The sequence below is a fragment of the Pituophis catenifer genome, unplaced genomic scaffold (genome assembly GCF_029215685.1).
Source record: "Pituophis catenifer annectens isolate HBS135680 unplaced genomic scaffold, rPitCat1.0.hap2 SCAF_11, whole genome shotgun sequence".
Lineage (NCBI taxonomy): Eukaryota > Metazoa > Chordata > Lepidosauria > Squamata > Colubridae > Pituophis > Pituophis catenifer.
This window is the reverse complement of record NW_027256891.1, coordinates 4,467,447-4,486,700: the sequence shown is the minus strand read 5'-3', so window position 1 is coordinate 4,486,700 and position 19,254 is coordinate 4,467,447. Positions and strand designations below refer to the sequence as shown.

General features: G+C 42.3%; 1 protein-coding gene across 1 annotated transcript in view; it reads left to right on the top strand.

Annotated features, from left to right (window-relative positions):
• The window catches only part of SLC16A2 (solute carrier family 16 member 2), a 76,484-nt gene extending 57,675 nt beyond the window's left edge, over positions 1–18,809 (top strand). The window contains exons 2-6 of the mRNA XM_070951819.1: positions 2,534–2,678; positions 7,061–7,520; positions 8,891–9,034; positions 13,528–13,756; positions 16,601–18,809. Of these exons, the coding sequence (XP_070807920.1) occupies positions 2,534–2,678; positions 7,061–7,520; positions 8,891–9,034; positions 13,528–13,756; positions 16,601–16,824 (1,202 nt within the window). The 3' untranslated portion in view covers positions 16,825–18,809. The remainder of the gene's footprint in view (positions 1–2,533; positions 2,679–7,060; positions 7,521–8,890; positions 9,035–13,527; positions 13,757–16,600) is intronic.
• Positions 18,810–19,254: the final 445 nt, after the last annotated feature.

The window sequence follows — 19,254 nt, the reverse complement described above, 5'->3', positions numbered from 1 at the left end:
CATCTGACAGAGGTAAGTATTGGTTGGCTAGAATAGGGGTCCCCAACCCCCAGACCCCCACTATCAACCCCCATTACTGGGCCACAGCCCATTAAAAAACAGTGAAAATTAGGATTTCAGATAAATGGAAAGTGATCAAGTAGAAGGTGGTTTGGTGGTCTTCCCCCACCCTGAGCAAATAGTTTGATGATGACCATAAAGTTTTTCTATAAACAGTAGACCAACCTTGGCAACTTTAAGGCATGTGGATTTCAACCATCAGAATTCTCCAGCCAGCCGTGCTGTTGGGAAATCCTGCAATAGGCTTTCATATCCTTTACATTAATCCTTCACACTGATCAGTTACAACAACACCTTCAAGAATGAGACACGGGATGTAATTTTGCAAGATCTTCTTTGGGTTCAAGCTAACTCGTAGCAGAGCAAGAATTTTAAAGTCATAATTCTAAAGAATAATCAAGTTTCCAGTTCATACTTTAGAGATGAGCTGTGTTACAATTGGGGCAATGAATTACTGACCTCTGAAACTAGAAATGCCTTCTTTTAGTATATATCCAAGTCTATTGCTGAGCACATTGTAAGCCGCCCTGAGTCTTCGGAGAAGGGCGGCATATAAATCAAATTTAAAAAAAAAAAAAAAAACCTGCAATTAGACTCAGTAGAATGTAGGATCAAGATGGCAGCCACAAAGCGTCATTAAAATACAAGTGTCCTTCTTTTTGTGTATTGCTTGATCTGACCGTCATGCCCATTATCTTGATCCCCCACCCCCCATATTCTGCAGATACCCTGTGGACAGTTAGTATATCCATTTTCTGCAAGCCCATAATAACATTGTCATAAAGTAAGCAGAGTGGCCATGGAGGGGTTAAAAAAAATCAAGATGGCCATAACTGTACAATCAAATTTCTACTCCAGATTATATGCCTAAACAGAAACATGTTATTATTTTTGTTGTTTTTCCTTCTGGTTGGATGACAACCCATTTCTCCAAATCCCTCCTAAGTGTCAGCACTAGAGTAAATGCAGGTTGAAGTGCTGACTCTAGTGCTGACACTAAGATCAGGACCAATTCAGAAGGCATCCCATAATAACTTTCCAAGATAGGTAGCTCAGCGCTTGCTTTTTCCATGGCTTAGTAGTCCAGCAGAGGGGGATTGTGTGATTACAGGTAGTCCTCGATTTACAGCAGTTCATTTAGTGACCGAAGACCATTCGACTTATGACCATTTTTCACACTTAACACTGTTGCAGCATCCCCATGGTTAGGGTAGGATCAAAATTCGGATGCTTGGCAACTGACTCATACTTATGACAGTTGCTGTGTCCCAGGGTCATGTGATCCTGTTTTGTGACCTTCTGACAAGCAGATAACAACGGTGGCAAGAAAGGTCATAAAATGGGGCAAAGCTCATTTAACAGCTGCCTTGCTTAGCCACAGAAATTGTGGGCTCAACCTTGGCCCTAAGTGAAGGAGTACCTGTAAAAGGAACATTTCCAAGTCCCGCTTTGCAACAGTGAGTGAGAAAAGCGTCCCTTCCTATCTTGGTAAGATGCTTTGTCTAGCTGAACCCAGCCAAGGGAAAGGCTGATGCTGTTTCCAGCCAGGGCTGAGGATGTGCGCCAATCTTTGGACCAGCAGGTTGGCTGTCCAGCTATTGTGCCCCCTTCCTGTACTGGGGGGGGGAGGGGAAATGCCAAATCCCCAGGGCAGACGCTTTCTCACGATCACGCTTGAAGTTCCCTCGCGGTGATGTAATGAGTGGTTATTTCAAGGGGATATTTTTGTCGTGACTTCAGTGGATTGAGGGGGGGGGAGCAGTGGGAAAGGATAAGCATAAAACATAACTTCCTTTTCCCTTTCTAGAAAAACAAACTAATAAAGTTTTTTTTTAAAAAAAAAAGTCAGAAGTTTGGTCGTCTCATTCAGTGGAAGCATTGCTTGGAAAGAGAGAAATTCAGGGTTTTTCAGGGTTGCTGGGGAATGTGGAAAGAAAGGGGAAAGAAAGGGGAAAGAAAGATCAGGCAAGGCTTTGTACCTCCTGATCCAATGCTGCCTGGGCGTGAACTGAAGGCCCGTGGAGTTCTGGGCCAAGCCCAGATCCTGGGTTGGATCTACCAGCCAGGGAATTCACCTTGCAGTGAAGAAATCCATATTTACAGCCAGCGGCTGCTTCTTTTAAAGCTGAGAAGCTTTTTTTTCATGAGCAAATTATGGTTCAAATAAATAAGCAAATAAATAAAAAAAAGACTTGGACTTTTGAAGTGGCATAGCGGTGAAGGTTTTGGATTGGCAAGCGGGACTCAGGTTTGAGTCCACTCCCAGCCACGGAAAAGGCCTCGGTCTCAACCTCACAGGCCGAGCTTCCAAGGATGGGACCCTAACAAACACCTGTTCCTTCTGCTCCCAGATCCAGCGTGCTTTTCTTCTCCAAGCCACCAGCCATCCTGGGCTTCTCCCTCACTTCCTGACACGTTACACGGGGTGACCACCATTGCTGACACCCCTTTCCTTTCTTTTCTCCTCCTGCAGCCTTGGTTGGATCCATCGGCATGGGGATGGTTTTCTTTTGCTCTCCCATCGTCAGCATCTTCACCGATCGGATCGGATGCCGGACCACGGCTGCCTCGGGAGCTGCCATAGCTTTCATTGGCCTCCTCTCCAGTTCCTTCACCAAGTAAGGTTCTGAAACGGAGGGTGGAAGGACCAAAAGGCTCACCAGCAAAGATTTGGCCTGAAGGGCTCTTCCAATCTCTGAACCCTTTGCCCTCCAACCAAAGCAAACCCCATTGCCCCCCCCCATAAACCTCCAAGGGTCCTTCAGGCAGAGGCACACAAACCTTAGACATCTCCCAGGCTTGGTGCTCATGAAGGACACCACTGCCGATAAGCAGATGAGCTCTATAAAATGTCAGTGCAATGTCTGACTGAACAACAACCCCTGGGATTTCTGGAAGGGGACATTCTTCACACCAGGACCACCTCAGCTCCAAAACCATGGCTCCCTCTCTTCCCTCCTTCCTATTATTTTTGCCCTTCCTTCTTTCCTCCCTCCTTTCTTCCCTTCCCTTCCCTTTCCACTTCCTATATCCTTCCTTCCTTCCTCTTCCCATTTTCTATATCTTTCCTTCCTTCCTTCCTTTCCATTCCATTCCCTACATACATACATCCTTCCTTCCTTCCCTCCCTTTTCTTCCTACATTCCATCCTCATTTTCTTTATCCATCTATCCATCCTTCCCTGCCCTCCCATTTCCAATATCCATCCATCCTTCCTTCCTTCCTTCTTCCTTCCCTCCCTGTCTTTCCCATTGCCTTTACGCTTCCTCATTCCCTCCCTCCCCCTCTTTCTTCCTACATTCCCTGTCCTCATTTTCTTTATCCTTCCTTCTTTTCCCCCTCCCTTTATTTCTTCATTTATTTATTTCTCAGTGGCTCCTGCCCTGCCATTCAAGGTGCATCCTCCTCCTCCTCCCCCCCCCTCACAATCTTCCCTCCTTGCTCCTGCCATACCACTAAAAGGTCAGGTGCACCCTCTGGCCTCCAGCTGGCCTGCTCTGGCTGGGGATGGGGATCAGGCAACCATGGCTGGCCTACAGAAATCCCCAGGAGGTTCCCTTGGCTGCCCTTTCCTGATATCAGCCCTCTGAGGCCAACCAGGTCAAGAAACGGGCAACAGCAAGGATTCCTGGAAGGCTCTTCTCGTTGCAGGGTAGAGTAACAGAATCCTGCATAGTTTCTCTCTGCCACATCTGAGTCCTTACCCCACTCCTCATGCCTTCCCCTTCCCAGCACCAGGTCCACGTTCCTTCACAAGCGGTCATCTGCGTTTTGTAGCCCAGCTAAGGCAGTCCGAGATGGCAGGAGCTCCAGATATCTGTCTGGCCAAGGCACAGAAAGCTTTTTTATGTCTGGCTTGAAATCTTTATCCCTTGGAAAGGATGTTTGTCAATTTGAAAACTGGGGAGATAATTGGACTACCAGCAAATTTGTCTCCAGCCAACTTATTCTCTTTTGAATTTTCCTGCTTGGCTCTCTCTGGTTTATTACACTCGCTGGCCTGTCCAAAATGTTTTCATCCAGATTATTTAGCTTTTAAAAGAAATGCTATTCCAAATTGACACCATTAATAAAATGCTTTCTTTTTATAGAAAGGAGATTTGTGTTTTCTTATAAGATGGAATGAAGACAAATTATCTTTATTGACTTGATTTGGCTGTGTGCTCTAAATATCAGGATGTTAAGCAAAGTTTTTTTGGGAGAAGAATACATTTATCTCATATTATCTTCTTCTATGCAGTACATTTGAAATGTGGATTTACAGACGACTTTTACGTATAAGCTGGGTGAACAAAATCACAAATGAGGAGGTGATCAGCCGCCTGGGAAAGCAAAGGGAAATCATCAAAGTCATTAAAAAGTGAAAGTTAGAATATTTCGGATATGTGATATGACACCCAGAAAAACACGGCATCCTTCACTTAATCCTCCAGGGAAAGATTGAAGGCAAACGAGGTCCAGGCAGAAGAACAACATCATGGCTTCAAAACCTTAGGGACTGGTTTGGACAAAACTCAGCAGCACTTTTTCATGCGGCTGTTGACAAAAATAGGATTGCCATGAACATGATCGCCAACGTCCAATGACGGATATGGCACAAGAAGAAGAAGAAGATGCAGTACATGGCTCTGGTCAAAACACTGGGTTGCTCTCCTGTTCATTTTTATCCCTTTGAAACATCTCTAGTTTTGTCTTTGGCTGTTCTTTGGATTTTCCACAGCTTTCCTCAAGCACAGTTAAAATTATTCAGACTTAGTTTTCTATTTTTTGCTCTTTTCTATTTTTTGTACTGTGTATTTTAATGTTTGAAAATTCAATAAATACTATTTAAAATAAATAAATAAAATTATTCAGACTTAAAATAAATTATAGCTTAGTTACTCAACTGAAGAATTTCCTGGAAAAATATGAAAATAAATATTAATAATCTTGTGATTCTATTTTTAAAATGGTGCAATGTTTGTGCAATCCTCCCTAACTGGGCTAATTTTTAGAGCCAACAACTCAGTTCAAATTATTTGCAGTTGAGGGATTGTGTAAACATAGCAGTTATTTGATATTAATTTCAGATTCTATTTAAAACCCATGCACTACAGACTTGTTCACTGGTGGTAGCAATTGTCCCATCAAATTCGGTGAGATTTAAGGCAGGCAATTGGCATAAGAAAAGAGGTTTTGAAAATCCTCTTTCCCAACCTGACAACCACCTCGTCAGTTAGCGAGGACTACCTGTAATTCCTTTCTCTGGTGAACTTCTTATAAAAGAGAACATTATATTTCCCACCATACCCTCAACCAACCCAGGTTAACAGACCACAGTAGCTCTATTCCAGGGGTGAAATTCAGCAGGTTCTGACAGGTTCTGGAGAACTGGTAGCGGAAATTTTGAGCAGTTTGGAGAACCGGCAAATACCACCTCTGGCTGGCCCCAAAGTGGGTCGGGAATGGAGATTTTACAATATCCTTCCCCCAGGAGTGGGGAGGGAATGGGGATTTTGCAGTATCCTTCCAAGCAACACCATACCAACCAAGCCACGCCCACAGAACCGGTAGTAAAAAAAATTGATGTGTGAAATGATGTGCCAAAGTAAATGATATTGTGACATAACCTGATATCATGTTCACACAAAGTAGTAAAATGAGTTTTTTTTTTTACAGAGATTGAATACAAATACAAATCCAGTCCATCTGAATGGAGTTACACTTTTTCCTCTTGCTCTCACCTTCTCACTCTCTGTGGCTCTCAGGGTTGATGAGTGCTATTAATCAGTGGTTTAAATCAGAGAGCATTGACAGATATGTCTTAGGAGAAGACATATCTGTCAAAGTGACCTTGGAAAGTCACTGCTATTTATTTACATTTGTATATATTTACATTTGTAAATCACGCATCAGCAAAACAGAGACAATTTTAAAAGCACAAAAGAGAAAACAACCAAAACCAAAGAGTTTGGTGTCGTGGTAAAAGTGCTGACTTAGCAACCAGGAGACCGTGAGTTCAAGTCCCACCTTAGGCACAAAAGTCAGTTGGGCAACTTTGGGCCAGTCACTCTTTCTCAGCCCAATCCAGCTCACAGGTTTGTTTTGTGGGGAAAACATAGGAGAAGTATTAGGTTTATTCACCACCTTGAGATACTTATAAAGTAATAAAGGTGGGATTTAAAAACCTCTAATAAATAAACAAACAATACCCTTTTCCATCATGGTCCCACCTAATTCCACACTTCTAATCCCCACCCAATAAGGGATCTCTTCTTTTCCTGTGTTTCTATGGCACAGCTTACAGCCAGCAACCAACTTGCAGAGTAGAGTAGCGTAGCGTAGCGTAGCGTAGTGTGGCATAGCAGAATTGGATAATGACAGGATGATGGTCCTACAATTACACATGTCCACTTGGACAACTTCCTACAAGATGGAGAGACAGAGAACTGGAACAACATAGCAAAAGACCAAATAAAATAAAATAATAATAACAGAGCTGGAAGGTACCTTGGAGGTCTTCTAGTCCAACCTGCTACTTAAGCAGGAGAGCCTTTACCATTCCAGAGAAATGGCTGCCCAGTCTCTTCTTAAAAACCTCCAGTGATGGAGCACCCACAACTTTTGAAGGCAACCTATTCCACTGGTTAATTGTCCTGTCAGGACATTTCTCTTTATTTCTAGGTTGGATCTCTCCTTGTTTGTTTTCCATCCATTACTTTTTGTCCCGCCTTCAGGTGCTTTGAAGAATACATTGACTCCCTCTTCTCTTGGAAGCCCTTCAAGTACTGGAACACTGCCATCATGTCACTCCTAATCTTTGTTTTCATTAGACTAGATATTCCCAGTTACTGTTTCATATGTTTTAACTTCCAGTCCCCGAATCATCTTTGTTGCACTGTTTCTAGAGTCTTCTGTTATGTCTTCTGTTGCTCCAATTTTACATTCTAAAAGGTAAAACGCTAAAGAGAGACACTGGAATTTCTTACCAAACCCTATTGTGGTCCTCTCTTTTCCACAGGTCCCTGGAGGTCCGCTACTTCACCTACGGAATCCTCTTTGGTTGTGGCAGCTCCTTCGCCTTCCACCCATCCCTGGTCATTCTGGGCCACTACTTCAAGCGACGACTCGGTCTGGCCAACGGACTGGTGACGACCGGCAGCTGCCTCTTCTCCGTGGGTCTCCCGTTCCTCCTGAAAATCGTGGGAAAGGCCCTTGGCCTTTCTCGCACCTTCCAGATGCTGAGCGCCTTCCTGCTGGTCCAGATCTTCTTGTCCCTGACCTTCCGCCCGATGTTGCCCTCGATCTCAAGTCCTCGAGATAGGGAGATCAAATTAGACACCCGGAGCTGGATGCAGCAATGCATGGCACAGATGCGGAAATATTTCAACTTGCGAGTCTTCAGAAGAAAGACGTATCGAGTTTGGGCCTTTGGCATAGCTACTGCCATCCTGGGATACTTTGTCCCTTACATGCATCTGGTGAGATGGAGAGGGGAAGGGAGATGGGGCTTGCTCCTCATCCTATGGGAGAGAAGGAGACAATGTCAGAAGGGAGAGCAGGCTAAGAATCCAGATAGTCCTCCAGAGAGAGGGTTCCAAAGTGATGGGGCTGGTCTTTAAGGAAGCAGCACCGCAGGTGTGCTCTTTGTGGGAGCAAGCTGTCCCTTCTGCTGAAGCCAGTCCCAGGGCTGATGGCCTTCTACTTAGGAAGTCTAGGTGGCCATCATGGAAGGTCAGAGTTATGAAAGTGATGCTTCCTGACTGTATGGATGGCCCAGCACTCTCTGCCCTCTCAGGCCTTATCTGAAGTTGTCTTCCAATATTTACAGCTAGTCCTCAACTCGCAACAGTTTATTTAGTGACTGTTCAACGTTACAACAGCGCTGAAAAAAGTGACTTATGACCATTTTCACACTTACGACCGTTGCAGCATCCTCATGGTCATGTGATCAAAATTCAGATGCTTGGCAACTGATTCATATTTATGACGGTTGCAGTGTCCGGGGTCACATGATCCCTTTTTGCGACTTTCTGACAAGCAAAGTCAATGGGGAAGCCAGATTCACTTAACAACTGTATCACTAACTTAACAATTGCAGTGATTCATTTAACAACTGTGGCAAAAAAGGTCATAAAGTGGGGCAAAATTCACTTAACCAATGTCTCACTCAGCAACAGAAATGTTGGGCTCAATTGTGGTCGTACGTCGAGGACTACCTGTACTTATTCATTCAGTTTATATGGCTGCCCATCTTCAATGCAATCCTTAAAAGTGAGATAAAAGCAACAAAACAAAATCAAAAATACCATTTATAGCAGCTAAGAAAATCATACAACAGTTGATCTAGCTATGATATAGGCTTATCTACGCATCCAAAACTGGTCTTCACGGCCTTACAAAAGGCCAACAAGGGGGACAGACAACCTGATGTCTGGAGGAACGATATTCTAGAAGGTCCAGAGGATTGGGGCTCCCCCCCCAAAAAACCCCGCTCTATTCCTGAGCCCTACCAAATGACAACAATCATTCCCCATGCTGGCTGGGGAATTCTGGGAATTGAAGTCCACAAGTCTTAAAGTTGCCAAGGCTGAAGACCCCTGCTTTAAGGAGTACAAAGCAGGCCTAAAATTCCCACTCCATACCCCTCCAAAATACACAAAGGAGAGACCACAAATCATGGGTTATCGCCCCCTTTTTATGCCTGTCCAACTTTTTGTGAAATGACACGGAACAGTGTGCAAATGTCTCTTTTTATCAAGATGCACAACTGGATCTACCAATTTGGAACCTGCAATTCTGAAGAAGTTAGAAGACACGCAAGACTAATGCCTCTTTTCCGTTTTTCCAGGTGAAGTTCGTAGAAGTGAAATTCAACGAAAAGGAAAGATCCTGGATTGTGCTCGTTTGCATAGGAGCAATGTCAGGAATTGGACGGCTGGCCTCCGGACACATCGGTGACCTCATCCCTGGATTGAAGAAGATATATTTGCAGGTAGGAGATAAGTGCTTATTTCAAATTTCCAGTTATTGATTACTTTGCACTTCCTCCAGAATGTTTCATCTGTGTGTGAGACATTCTCCACCGTCCACACGTGTTGTTGACTTAAGATGAGGGGGCTGAAGGGAAAACATGAAGAACAGTTGCAGGAATTGGGTATGCTTAGTCTAATGAAAAGAAGGAGTGACATGATAGCAGTGCTCCAGTATTCGAGGGGCTGCCACAAAGAAGAGTGGGTCAACCTATTCTCCAAACCAACAGGAGGCAAGGCAAGAAGCAATGGATGGAAACTAAACAAGGAGAGATCCAACCTAGAAATAAAGAGAAATTTCCTCACAGTGAGAACAATTAATCAGTGGAACAGCTTGCCTCCAGAAGTTGTAGATGCTCCATCATTAGAGGCTTTTAAAAACAGATTGGACAGCTATTTGTCTAAAATCCTTGAGCAGAGGGTTGGGCTAGAAGACCTCCAAGTTCCCTTCCGTTATTCTGTTTAAGAAGATTCCATTTTTCATGGAGCAGAACTTTGTCAATGCGGCATTTTTAAAGTCCTGCCTTAGGGTTGTGCCATCCTTGGCATTCCATGGTCCAAAGATGCTTCGATGCCCACAGACACAAAAATAGAGCATCTCTGCAAGACTTCAATCCAGCCGCTTCTTTGCAGTTAATTAAACAAAATCTGCAGATGACGCTGGCTGGGGAATTCTGGGAGTGGAAATCCAAATGTCTTAAAGTTACCAAGGTTGAAAAACACTGCTATAGAGTATTGCTTTCAGGAACTGTAGTGACACAGTGGTTAGAATGCAGTACCGCAGGCTAAGTCTGCCCACTGTCAGGAGTTCGATCCTGACTGGCGCAAGGTTGACTCCGCCTTCCATCCTTCCGAGGTCGGTAAAATGAGGACCCAGATTGTTGGGGGGCAATATGTTGACATTTGTAAACTGCTCATAAAGCACTATGAAGCAGTGCATAAGTGCTATTGCTGTTGCTATTGCTTTCTCCTGTATATTTTAGTCTGACATCTGGAGATTATGTAGCCAATAAGGTTTTCTGATGAAATACAGTGTCATACTTATGAGTATGTCCAATTATTTTTTAAATTTAAAAGATACATTTTTTAAAAGGCAGAAAATGTAAGCACACTCTGTTCTGGAATCCTTCTGCAGAACACAAATTTGCTTTAATGAAGGTCAAAGAAGACACAGCTGAAGTTTGCTCTAAGTGTCGTCCTGATTTATTTATTTTTATTAAAGACATTTTTGCAAGATAAAACAATATTTAAAGGAGAAAGAAAGTAAAGTAAAAAATGATAGTGAATAAGTAGTAAAGAAATAAAAGAGAAAATAAAAGAGATGTAAAGAAGTGGCTTCTGGTTCCATTTGTATGTTATCTTCTCTCTCTAAGGCAGTGTTTCTCAACCTTGGAAGCTTGAAGATGGGTGGACTTCAACTCCCAGAATCCCCCAGCCAGCGCTGCTGGGGGATTGGGCCTGTGAACTCAAGGGAACAGAAAACAAAATAAATATTCTTTTAGAAATATTAATGTGCCAGAAGAGAATATTAATATTATCGCCTTGCTAAAATGGCCAGCCTCCAGGTCACCAAAGATATGCTTGGATTTCCTTCGCTTTCCTTTCTCCTCTCCCTCTCCTGAATCCAGTTTTTCAAAAATTATTTTAGAAATTATTTTTTTTTGCCATTTTGCTTGAATCCAGAAAATAGAAATCCTGGGACATTATTTTACTAAGGGTATAAAACTTTAATGAATAAACCACATTAGCACAGAAGAAGCAAAACCAGCTCTGGGTTTCTTGCGCAAAAGCAAGCATAGTTCATTCCCCCTCTTCCCATGGGCCACCCACAGTCCATTACGTCCACCAATTACTTCTGTTCATTTTGTTATGAAACCAGCTGGCTACACTGGGACATCTGCTTGATTTGTCCTTGGGATGCCAGCAATTTCCTAGATGCCGATGGATGCTTGAATAGCATTCTCCCTCCCTTGCATTCCATCCACCACCCTCCCTCTTATTGTCAAGATGTGAGTGAAGGAAAAATGTAGGTGAAAGTGTGAATCAGTCTTGACAGGACCCCTGCGAAAGTCCTAGACTTCAACTAAAAGTCTTATAATAAATGTGTAGTGAGGCAAAAGTGCAACTATATGTTTGTCACGTTCACACATGTTCATTCAGAGTGATAAGATGGCCAGCCAATAAATATTACAAATAAATAAATAATAAAATATGTGCATAAACATACACAATCTAGCTGGATTCGCCATTTTACCCAATATTGTGGTAATATTATTTTGGAAGCCTGTTTTCTCACTGGGATAGAAGGAGAGAAAAGATTGACAGTTGGATTGTCCAGTAGGCTAGTCTTCATGTCAATCAATCAGAGTAGAGATGGCTCATTTATTATTCATTCAGAAGGCAATGCAGGGGAGATTGCTGGGCCTAGCCTAGAGTGATGATAGACCTCACTGGGAGACTGTCTACTCAACCCACCTCATGGGAGTCTTGAAGACGTAAAATTAGAGCAATGTTCCCTCCATCTACGTTTCTTGAACTCTCAGAGAAAAGGAAGATAGGAAGGCAATAAAAGTAGCTGTGAAATAGAGACCAGGCATAGTGACCAGAAGATCCTTTTAATGCTCAGGAATACTGCATTGTTTTTAATCTGGGTACAGAGAAACAGAGAAGTTCTTCAAATGAGCTGATTCTCACAATTTCCCATTTATACTGTCCATTCTACCATAAATAACCAAATAACATTAGCCAAGAAACTTAATTAAGCTGAGCATGCAGTACTGTATAAGGCCCAGCCAGGTGTTTGGTTAAGGTGTCAGTCTACTTATGCATTCTAGTCCAGTCCTAGGCAGAGGGACAGTTGGGTGGTCTTGGGTCAGTCCCTCTCTTAGCCCTAGGAAGGAGGCAAAGATGAACCATTTTTGGAAAACCTTGACAAGAACACTGCAAGAGCTTGTCCAGGCAGTCTCCAAGAATCAGACATGATTAAGAATGAAAAAGCAGGAGTATGTAGCTCTTCAGCCAATTTAGGAACGTATATCAACATTTGATACCACAATATTTCTACAGGCCCAGCAGAAATGGCCTTATTCCAAGTCATCTTTAGTTCAGATAGTTGAGGACTTGTGTGGCCTCAACTCCCAAAGTCAGATCTGAGCTTGGGATGTTCTGCAGGTTGTCCATAGTGGGAGTCTTTCCTGTTGGCTGGAAGAAGCAGCTTATTTTATGTAATTCGTTAAAAAAAAATCAGTAGAAATAAGCCATTTGTGAACATTATAAAAGTCTGAAGGGAAAAATTAGTCTTTCAAAACTCCAGCCTTGGCCTAGAGCTGACCTTCCATTCATTGCCAAGGAGAGTATGTTGTAAAGTTGGAAGCATGACAGAGATTTGAGATGATCTAAATAGAGAAAAATATATTTAATGGATGGAAACAACTCTAAGAATCCCTATAATGGGGTTAGCACACAAGCACTTTGCTAAGAGCAAGGGGATGGCAGAAGAGTTGCTATCACCTTCCAACTTCTTCCTCTTGGTTGCTTCCAAAAACTTCACTTTCTTTGAAACTTAGCCTTATCTGTGCATCTCGAATATCTAGAGCACATTGTCTCTGAATGCCTTGGGGCCTGAGACATTGAACCAAAGTACTCCATTAAGTGCCCTGGCTAATTTGCTATCAGGGACAGGACCTTTGGGAAAAACAGAAGAGAAAATGAGACATGGGAAGAAGGAAGGGAGATGTTCAGGGGTTTAGGAATGGAAGAGCTAACTGAGGCAAAGTGGAAGACAATATTTATATTCTTACAGAGAAGTTTAATCATCTTGGCATAGCCACACACGTCTAGACTTAAAGTGAATTTTCAACCCATTGGTTGCCCAGCCAACTTTCATGTAGAACTGAGCATCCATGAAAAGATTTGGAGAGTCCTGCCCCCTCACCCCCCAGATTAGAAAGTCTGGAAAGTGGACCATGCTCTCTAAACATCGTCTGTGGATATAGCCTAAGGTGTTCATCCTCCTTAACCAGAGATGGGGAAGACATTTTATTTGTTTGTTTGTTTGTTTGTTTAATCAAAGATGGTAAGATTTCTGCAACAACCTGAAGTAGCATTTGCAGAATGTCAGCATTCAGTTTAAAAATTAATACAGACGAAATGGTGAGATTTCAGTGGCTTCAGGTGAAGATGTCAAAACGTGGTGAGAGTACCAGAATCCCACACATTCTCAAGCAAGAATGACAGAGTGTTGCATTTTCACATGAAATCTCAGGGATGAGATGTCAGAAATCTTGTGTGAGTTTGAATACTTGCATGAGGGAGAGAGAAAGAGAGAGAGAGAGAAGTCACTTCCCCTCATCACTTATAAAGTGTGCCACTCACTGAGGCTCTCAGCCCTTTGCTTAGGGAAGTCCTCCACATTTGTTTTGGTTGTCTAAACAGCTTCATTGTTTTGACTTCTCAGGTTGCATCCTTCATCATCTTGGGTGTCATGTGCATGATGTTGCTACAGTGCCAAGCATTTTGGGGGGTGATTGTCGTCTGCCTCTTCCTTGGACTCTGTGATGGACTCTTCATCACCCTTATGGCCCCCATTGCCTTTGAGCTGGTTGGGCCCATGGAGGCTTCTCAAGCCATTGGCTATCTCCTGGGACTCATGGCCATTCCCATGTCAGCTGGCCCACCAATTGCAGGTGAGAGAATTTTCTAGCTTGACGATTTGGGCAGGAAGATGTTTTCAATACGTCCTTATCCAATAAGTCCTTATCCAAGCAAGATATAAAAAGTTGGTAGAGAAGGGACAACATCATAGTTGGCTCTCATCTTTAATCCAGGATCTGTAGATTCTTTGACTTGGCCAGCCATTAGTAGCTCAACTGACTCATTGCACTAAGTATAACATTGTCCTAAATGACAAATGGACAAATATGTATTGGGTAAATACACCATAAGTATACTGTGGCTTATCTATTTTGGGTTTCCATTTGGCTGGGTAGGTTGCCTCCTGAAGGCCCAACAGTAATGGTGGTTATTTTAAAAGCCAAGGTGGTGCAGTGCTTAGAGTGCAGTATTGCAGGTTATTTTTGCTGACTGCTGGCTGCCAGCTGTTTGGCAGTTTGATCCTGACTGGCTCAAGGTTGACTCAGCCTTCCATTCTTCCCAAGTCAGTAAAATGAGGAGCCAGATTGTTGGGGACAATGTGCTGACTTTGTAAACTGTTTAGAGAGGGCTGTAAGGCACTGTGAAGCGGTATATAAGTCTAAATGCTATTGCTATGGCTTCATTTGGCTTATCACCATGCAAACCAATTCTCAGCATACTGTCATTTCAGATGTTAATCCTAGGCAAATTTTCTCAGTGACAGTTTGGTGTGATAGCCAGGTTGAGCCAGTATACCGAAATACTTTCTTCTCAATCGCCATCCTCCACATATGTCAGGTTCTCTGGGATTTCTCCATACTTAAGGAAGTTGATGAGATGCTGTGAGATAATAGACCCATTTTACAGGTTCTTAATTGCAAGAAGAAGCAGGAAATGTGGTCTGGGTGCTCCTTTTCACTTTGAAGTAGCCGTATTTGGAAAAAAATGGGTAGGAGAGGACGGAAGAAAACTTAATTTGACTGCATTTTCATTTGTCAAAATTAGTTGTCATCAAAGCTTTCCTTCTCCAGAAGATACCAGAATATAAACTGACAGCAAATAGCACTCCTTACTAGGACTGATGATGTTACCTAGGGTAATGAAACGTCTGCAAGAAAACAAGCAAGCTTAGAGAGCACCAAGGACCCCTCAATTCCTAGTCATTTATAATTGTTAGCAAAACATCTAAAAGTGAGCTTGGAATGCATCACCCCAGCAGCCAACAGAAGTAGTTGTAAATTAATTATTCATCTCTCAGGCCAACACTAACCTCCAAAAAATTCTCTGTGCTTCAACTTGCATAAGAAAAACCTCTAAAACCCTGTGGTGAGGCTCATAAGTGGTAATAAGTAATGTTGTTGGCCACTGTGTAAATACTGGCTGGATTTTGAGGTGTTTGAAATATATATATATATTTAATTTGGCAACTATCAGGAGGCCCAGATTATTTTACTGTTTAGAAAATAGCCAAATGTTGCTCAATGAAGTCCCATTTTTTTCCAGATTAAAAAGATCAAAAGATTTTGCACAAGAAGTGCTGCAGCTGGAAAGTTCTTGGCCAGTTGTACCTCTTCTTCTGGGAATAATTTGTATTCTTTAAAAATCAGACTGCCTCCTCCCCATCCGGTCATCTGAATTTGGAATAAGTAACATTTAATGATATTTTTTATTAAAGCCCATTAAAAGCTAAATTGAAAGACTTTACATTGAATTCAAGGCTCAGAACTGTTCAATGCTATGAACAATTTTAAAAAATCATTTAGTTCAGAATGCCTCCAATTAAAATCAAGGCATATTTTGCAAAAGGGTCAAGGAGTCAAGGAGTTGATGGCAAATTGTCACCATCTGTCAGATTTTATATCAGAACCAGCAATAATTTTCCTTTCTCCTGAAACCGGACCTGTCACCCAGTGGCTCACTGTAGATACTTCAAGGATACACAGCTCAGTCAGATAAGTTGCTTTTATTGTAAATAAGACAGAAGCGATATCAGCCTTCTGTAGAACACAGGAATTAAGCCCTCTCTGTGTACATGTGTGTTAGGTCCAAGTTTTAAATCCTAGGTCTTTTTCATTCACCTTTCTGAATCAATGGGTTCTTAGCTGTTCTTTTCCTAGCTTGACATTTTCTTCCCATCTTGCCATCATCAGCCCTTATGAGAAGAATAAGGAAGTCTTAAGAGCAGAGCCATTTAGCTGTGAAGACCAGAAAATAGCTTTTTCAGAGGTCATGAAATGCCACTTGATATATTTTAAATCAGCCTTTCCTATATGTGGGACTACAACTTCCATCCCTCAGCCAGCTAAGTCAGTGGATGTATCATCTGATCAAGAGGATTGTTGTAGTCTAGCAGCACAGGTCAGAAGTCAAAAGGATGGAAAGAGCTGCTCTTACAGCAGTTCCAAGAAGGCTCCACACACCCATTTGCACTATTCAGGTGACTCTGAGGGCACAGAGAAACCTCCAAGTGCCTCAACTGCTCTCAGAGAGAGTGCTAATAACCAGAGGACTGCAAGGAATATAAATCCTTCCATTTTCACCATTAAGTCAGAACTGAACAAAGCCCAGTTGCCTTTTGAAAAAGCACCTTTGGGACAACCATGACCTGGATGACTGAGAATCTCCATAGATAAAGGTTCTTGTTTGATCTGGCCAACATCCTTTTAGCTTGGTCCTTGCAGCTAAGAATTGCCATGAAAGTAGAATCCTGATTTTTCAGTTCAAATTTTAAATCCAAATAGTTATTGAAGTCCAGAATTCTTTTTCTTTTCCCTCTGTGTCTTTATCCTTGGGCATAAAAAATAGTAATGCAGTTGCTAGGATTCCATAACTCAAGGGCAGAAGCCCTCTCCAACTTCACTTTTCATTATATGTTACTTGCTTTTCCTCTCTTTTAGGACTCCTTCATGACCATTTTGGAAATTACCAGCTTGCCTTCTACTTTGCTGGAGTTCCTCCAATAATTGGAGGTCTCATTCTTGCATTTGTTCCCTTCATCCATCAGTGTCAGCTCAAGAAGAAACGATTGGATTCGGGGAAAGACAAGATGTTGGGTTCAGAGATGGTCCCAAATGGAGAACTCCTACCAGGTTCTCCAACCACAGAGGGAGCTATGTTGTAAACTCTGGCTTGGTTACCCATCCTTTCACCAGCAGCACTTTCTGATCCCCATCTGAGTCAAGATCTTTTGCAAGAAGAACTTCACCTCTTGTGTGATAACAGAAAATCACTCTGTTGGTTGGTCCTGATCAAATTCTGGGCTTTCAAGTTGAATTTGAGTTTCCTTTGCCTCTTTCTTTCCTACCGAACATTCTCATTGTTCCCACATTTATGTCCCAGCTGTGATTTTTTTTCCAGTTAGCACATTAGTGGATTATGCATAGATGACTGTGATAACATTTTAATAGTTTGTGTTGGACCACTTCCTCTCTCCCCCAAAATAGATTCTGTAGCCATACTTAGTTATTTTGCTGACAGTGAGCTTAAATTCACTGGAAACCCCATCTGGAGTGAATTGTGAAGCTGCCAAATTCCCAGAAATATAAATTAATATATAAATTAATATATACTGATGGAGACAGAAGGACAAGAGCTGAACGGGTGGATTCTGAATCCTTTTCTGAGAAGTTTTCTTTTCAACCAGAAGTTCAGCCTTTTTCTCGTCTCCCTAAAATCTGTCCCCAAACAAGTAATTAAGCTTTTTTTTCCCCTTCCAGTTCCGTTGGGTTGTGAATTCTTTGTTTGATTTCTTTTGCATATTAAATGAATCTCAAAAGGAAGAATAATTCCTCATTTATGGATACAGTTGAGGGACCCAGTTGAAAACACTGATGGCTGCTCTTTTGGAGACCCGAAAGATGGAGCTCGGATTCTCTTACTTGGAGGGGTGGAGATTTCATTGCAGGACTTGCTTGGTCCTCCACTGTAATTGTTTTAAGAAAGGTAGCTGGAAGAAAAAAAAACCAGTGGACATTTATACCAAAGGCTGCAGTTGAGGAAACTGAGGCTCTAACCTTATTACAGAGGAAGGAGCCCATGGAATTGTGCAAGTCCCTCACTTCCATTTGGGGAAGGAACATTTTCTCTTTTCCTTAAGGGCCTGAAAACAACCCAGGAGGGAGAAACAAATGCAAAACATTAACCTGGCTTTCTGACAGCGTCCAAGTAAACGGAGGCTTGTCAAAGGTCTCTTGTTGTGAGCTGTAACAAGTGTCAGCTCCTTTCCCAATTGGCTCCAGTTTCCCAAATCATTCCTGGAATGGAGATTTACTGAGTTTTGACCTTATTCAGGATTTGCATTCTTCATTACCATCTATAGGTAGTCCTTGATTTATGACCCCAGTTGGGAGCAGACTTTCCATCACTAACATGGCAGTTGTTAAGGGAGTTGCACCCAATTTTACAACCTCTTTTGCCATGGTTGTTAAGTAAATAACTGCATTGTTAAGTGAATCATTAAGCTGTTCAGCCACTCCAGCTTGCCCCATTGATTTTGCTTGACAGAAGCCACAGGTAGTCCTTGATTTAGAACAGTTCATTTAGTGACCGTTCAAAATTACAACTGCATTGAAAAATGGGACTTACGACCATTTCCCATATTTACAACCTTTGTAGTAAAATTACGACCTATAGTCGTAATTTCATCAAATTTCAATTGCTTAGCAACTGGTTCATACTTATGACGGTTGCAGTGTCCCGTGGTCACATGATCCCTTTTTGCAACCTTCTGACAAGCAAAGTCAATGGGGAAGCCAGATTCACTTAAGAACTAGGTTACCAACTTATCAATTGCAACTATTCACTTAACAACCGTGGCAAGAAAGGTCATAAAATGGGGCAAAAGTTAAGTGTTTCACTTAAGAACAGAAATTTTGGAGTCACTTGTTGTCGTAAATCAAGGACTACCTGAACAGGGAAAGTTGCAAATGACAATCACATGAGCCCGGGATACTGCAAGTGTCATAAATACATGCCAGTTACAAAATGCCCAAATTGTGATCATGGGAACACTGTGACAATCAAAAGTGTGAGGGTCATCATAAGGAGTTTTTTGTGCTGTCAAAACATCAAATGGTCACTAAGTAAATGGTTGTAAGTTGAGGACTACATGTAGTTGAAGACTAACGTTATTTTCCCTAGTCAACTGTGTCATCTGAACAAGAATCAGAAAATATGTTCATCTCCCTTAACACTAGCAAAAACTAGATTGCCTTAGCAGCTCTTTTCCCTTTTTCTTTCCATGTATTTCCCTCTGACAGGAAAAAGTGGATGGAGAACACCATCCCAACCATGGCTAAACTGATGCTGATCCCTGCTGTGCACCGTGGAAGTGATAACCTCCCAGGTCCTTTAACGTTGGCTCAGACAGCAGCAGAGACCGCTGCTTCTCATGTCAATGTGGTGTCTGACCATATGCTGTGAACTCATGAGAGTTGACTTTAACTGGGAAGAACAACTGGGCCAGTCCTACATAACAGGGTTCTCCCAATTTGGCAACTTTAAGATTTGTGGACTTCAGCTCCCAGAATTCCCCAGCCAGCTATGCCGGGAA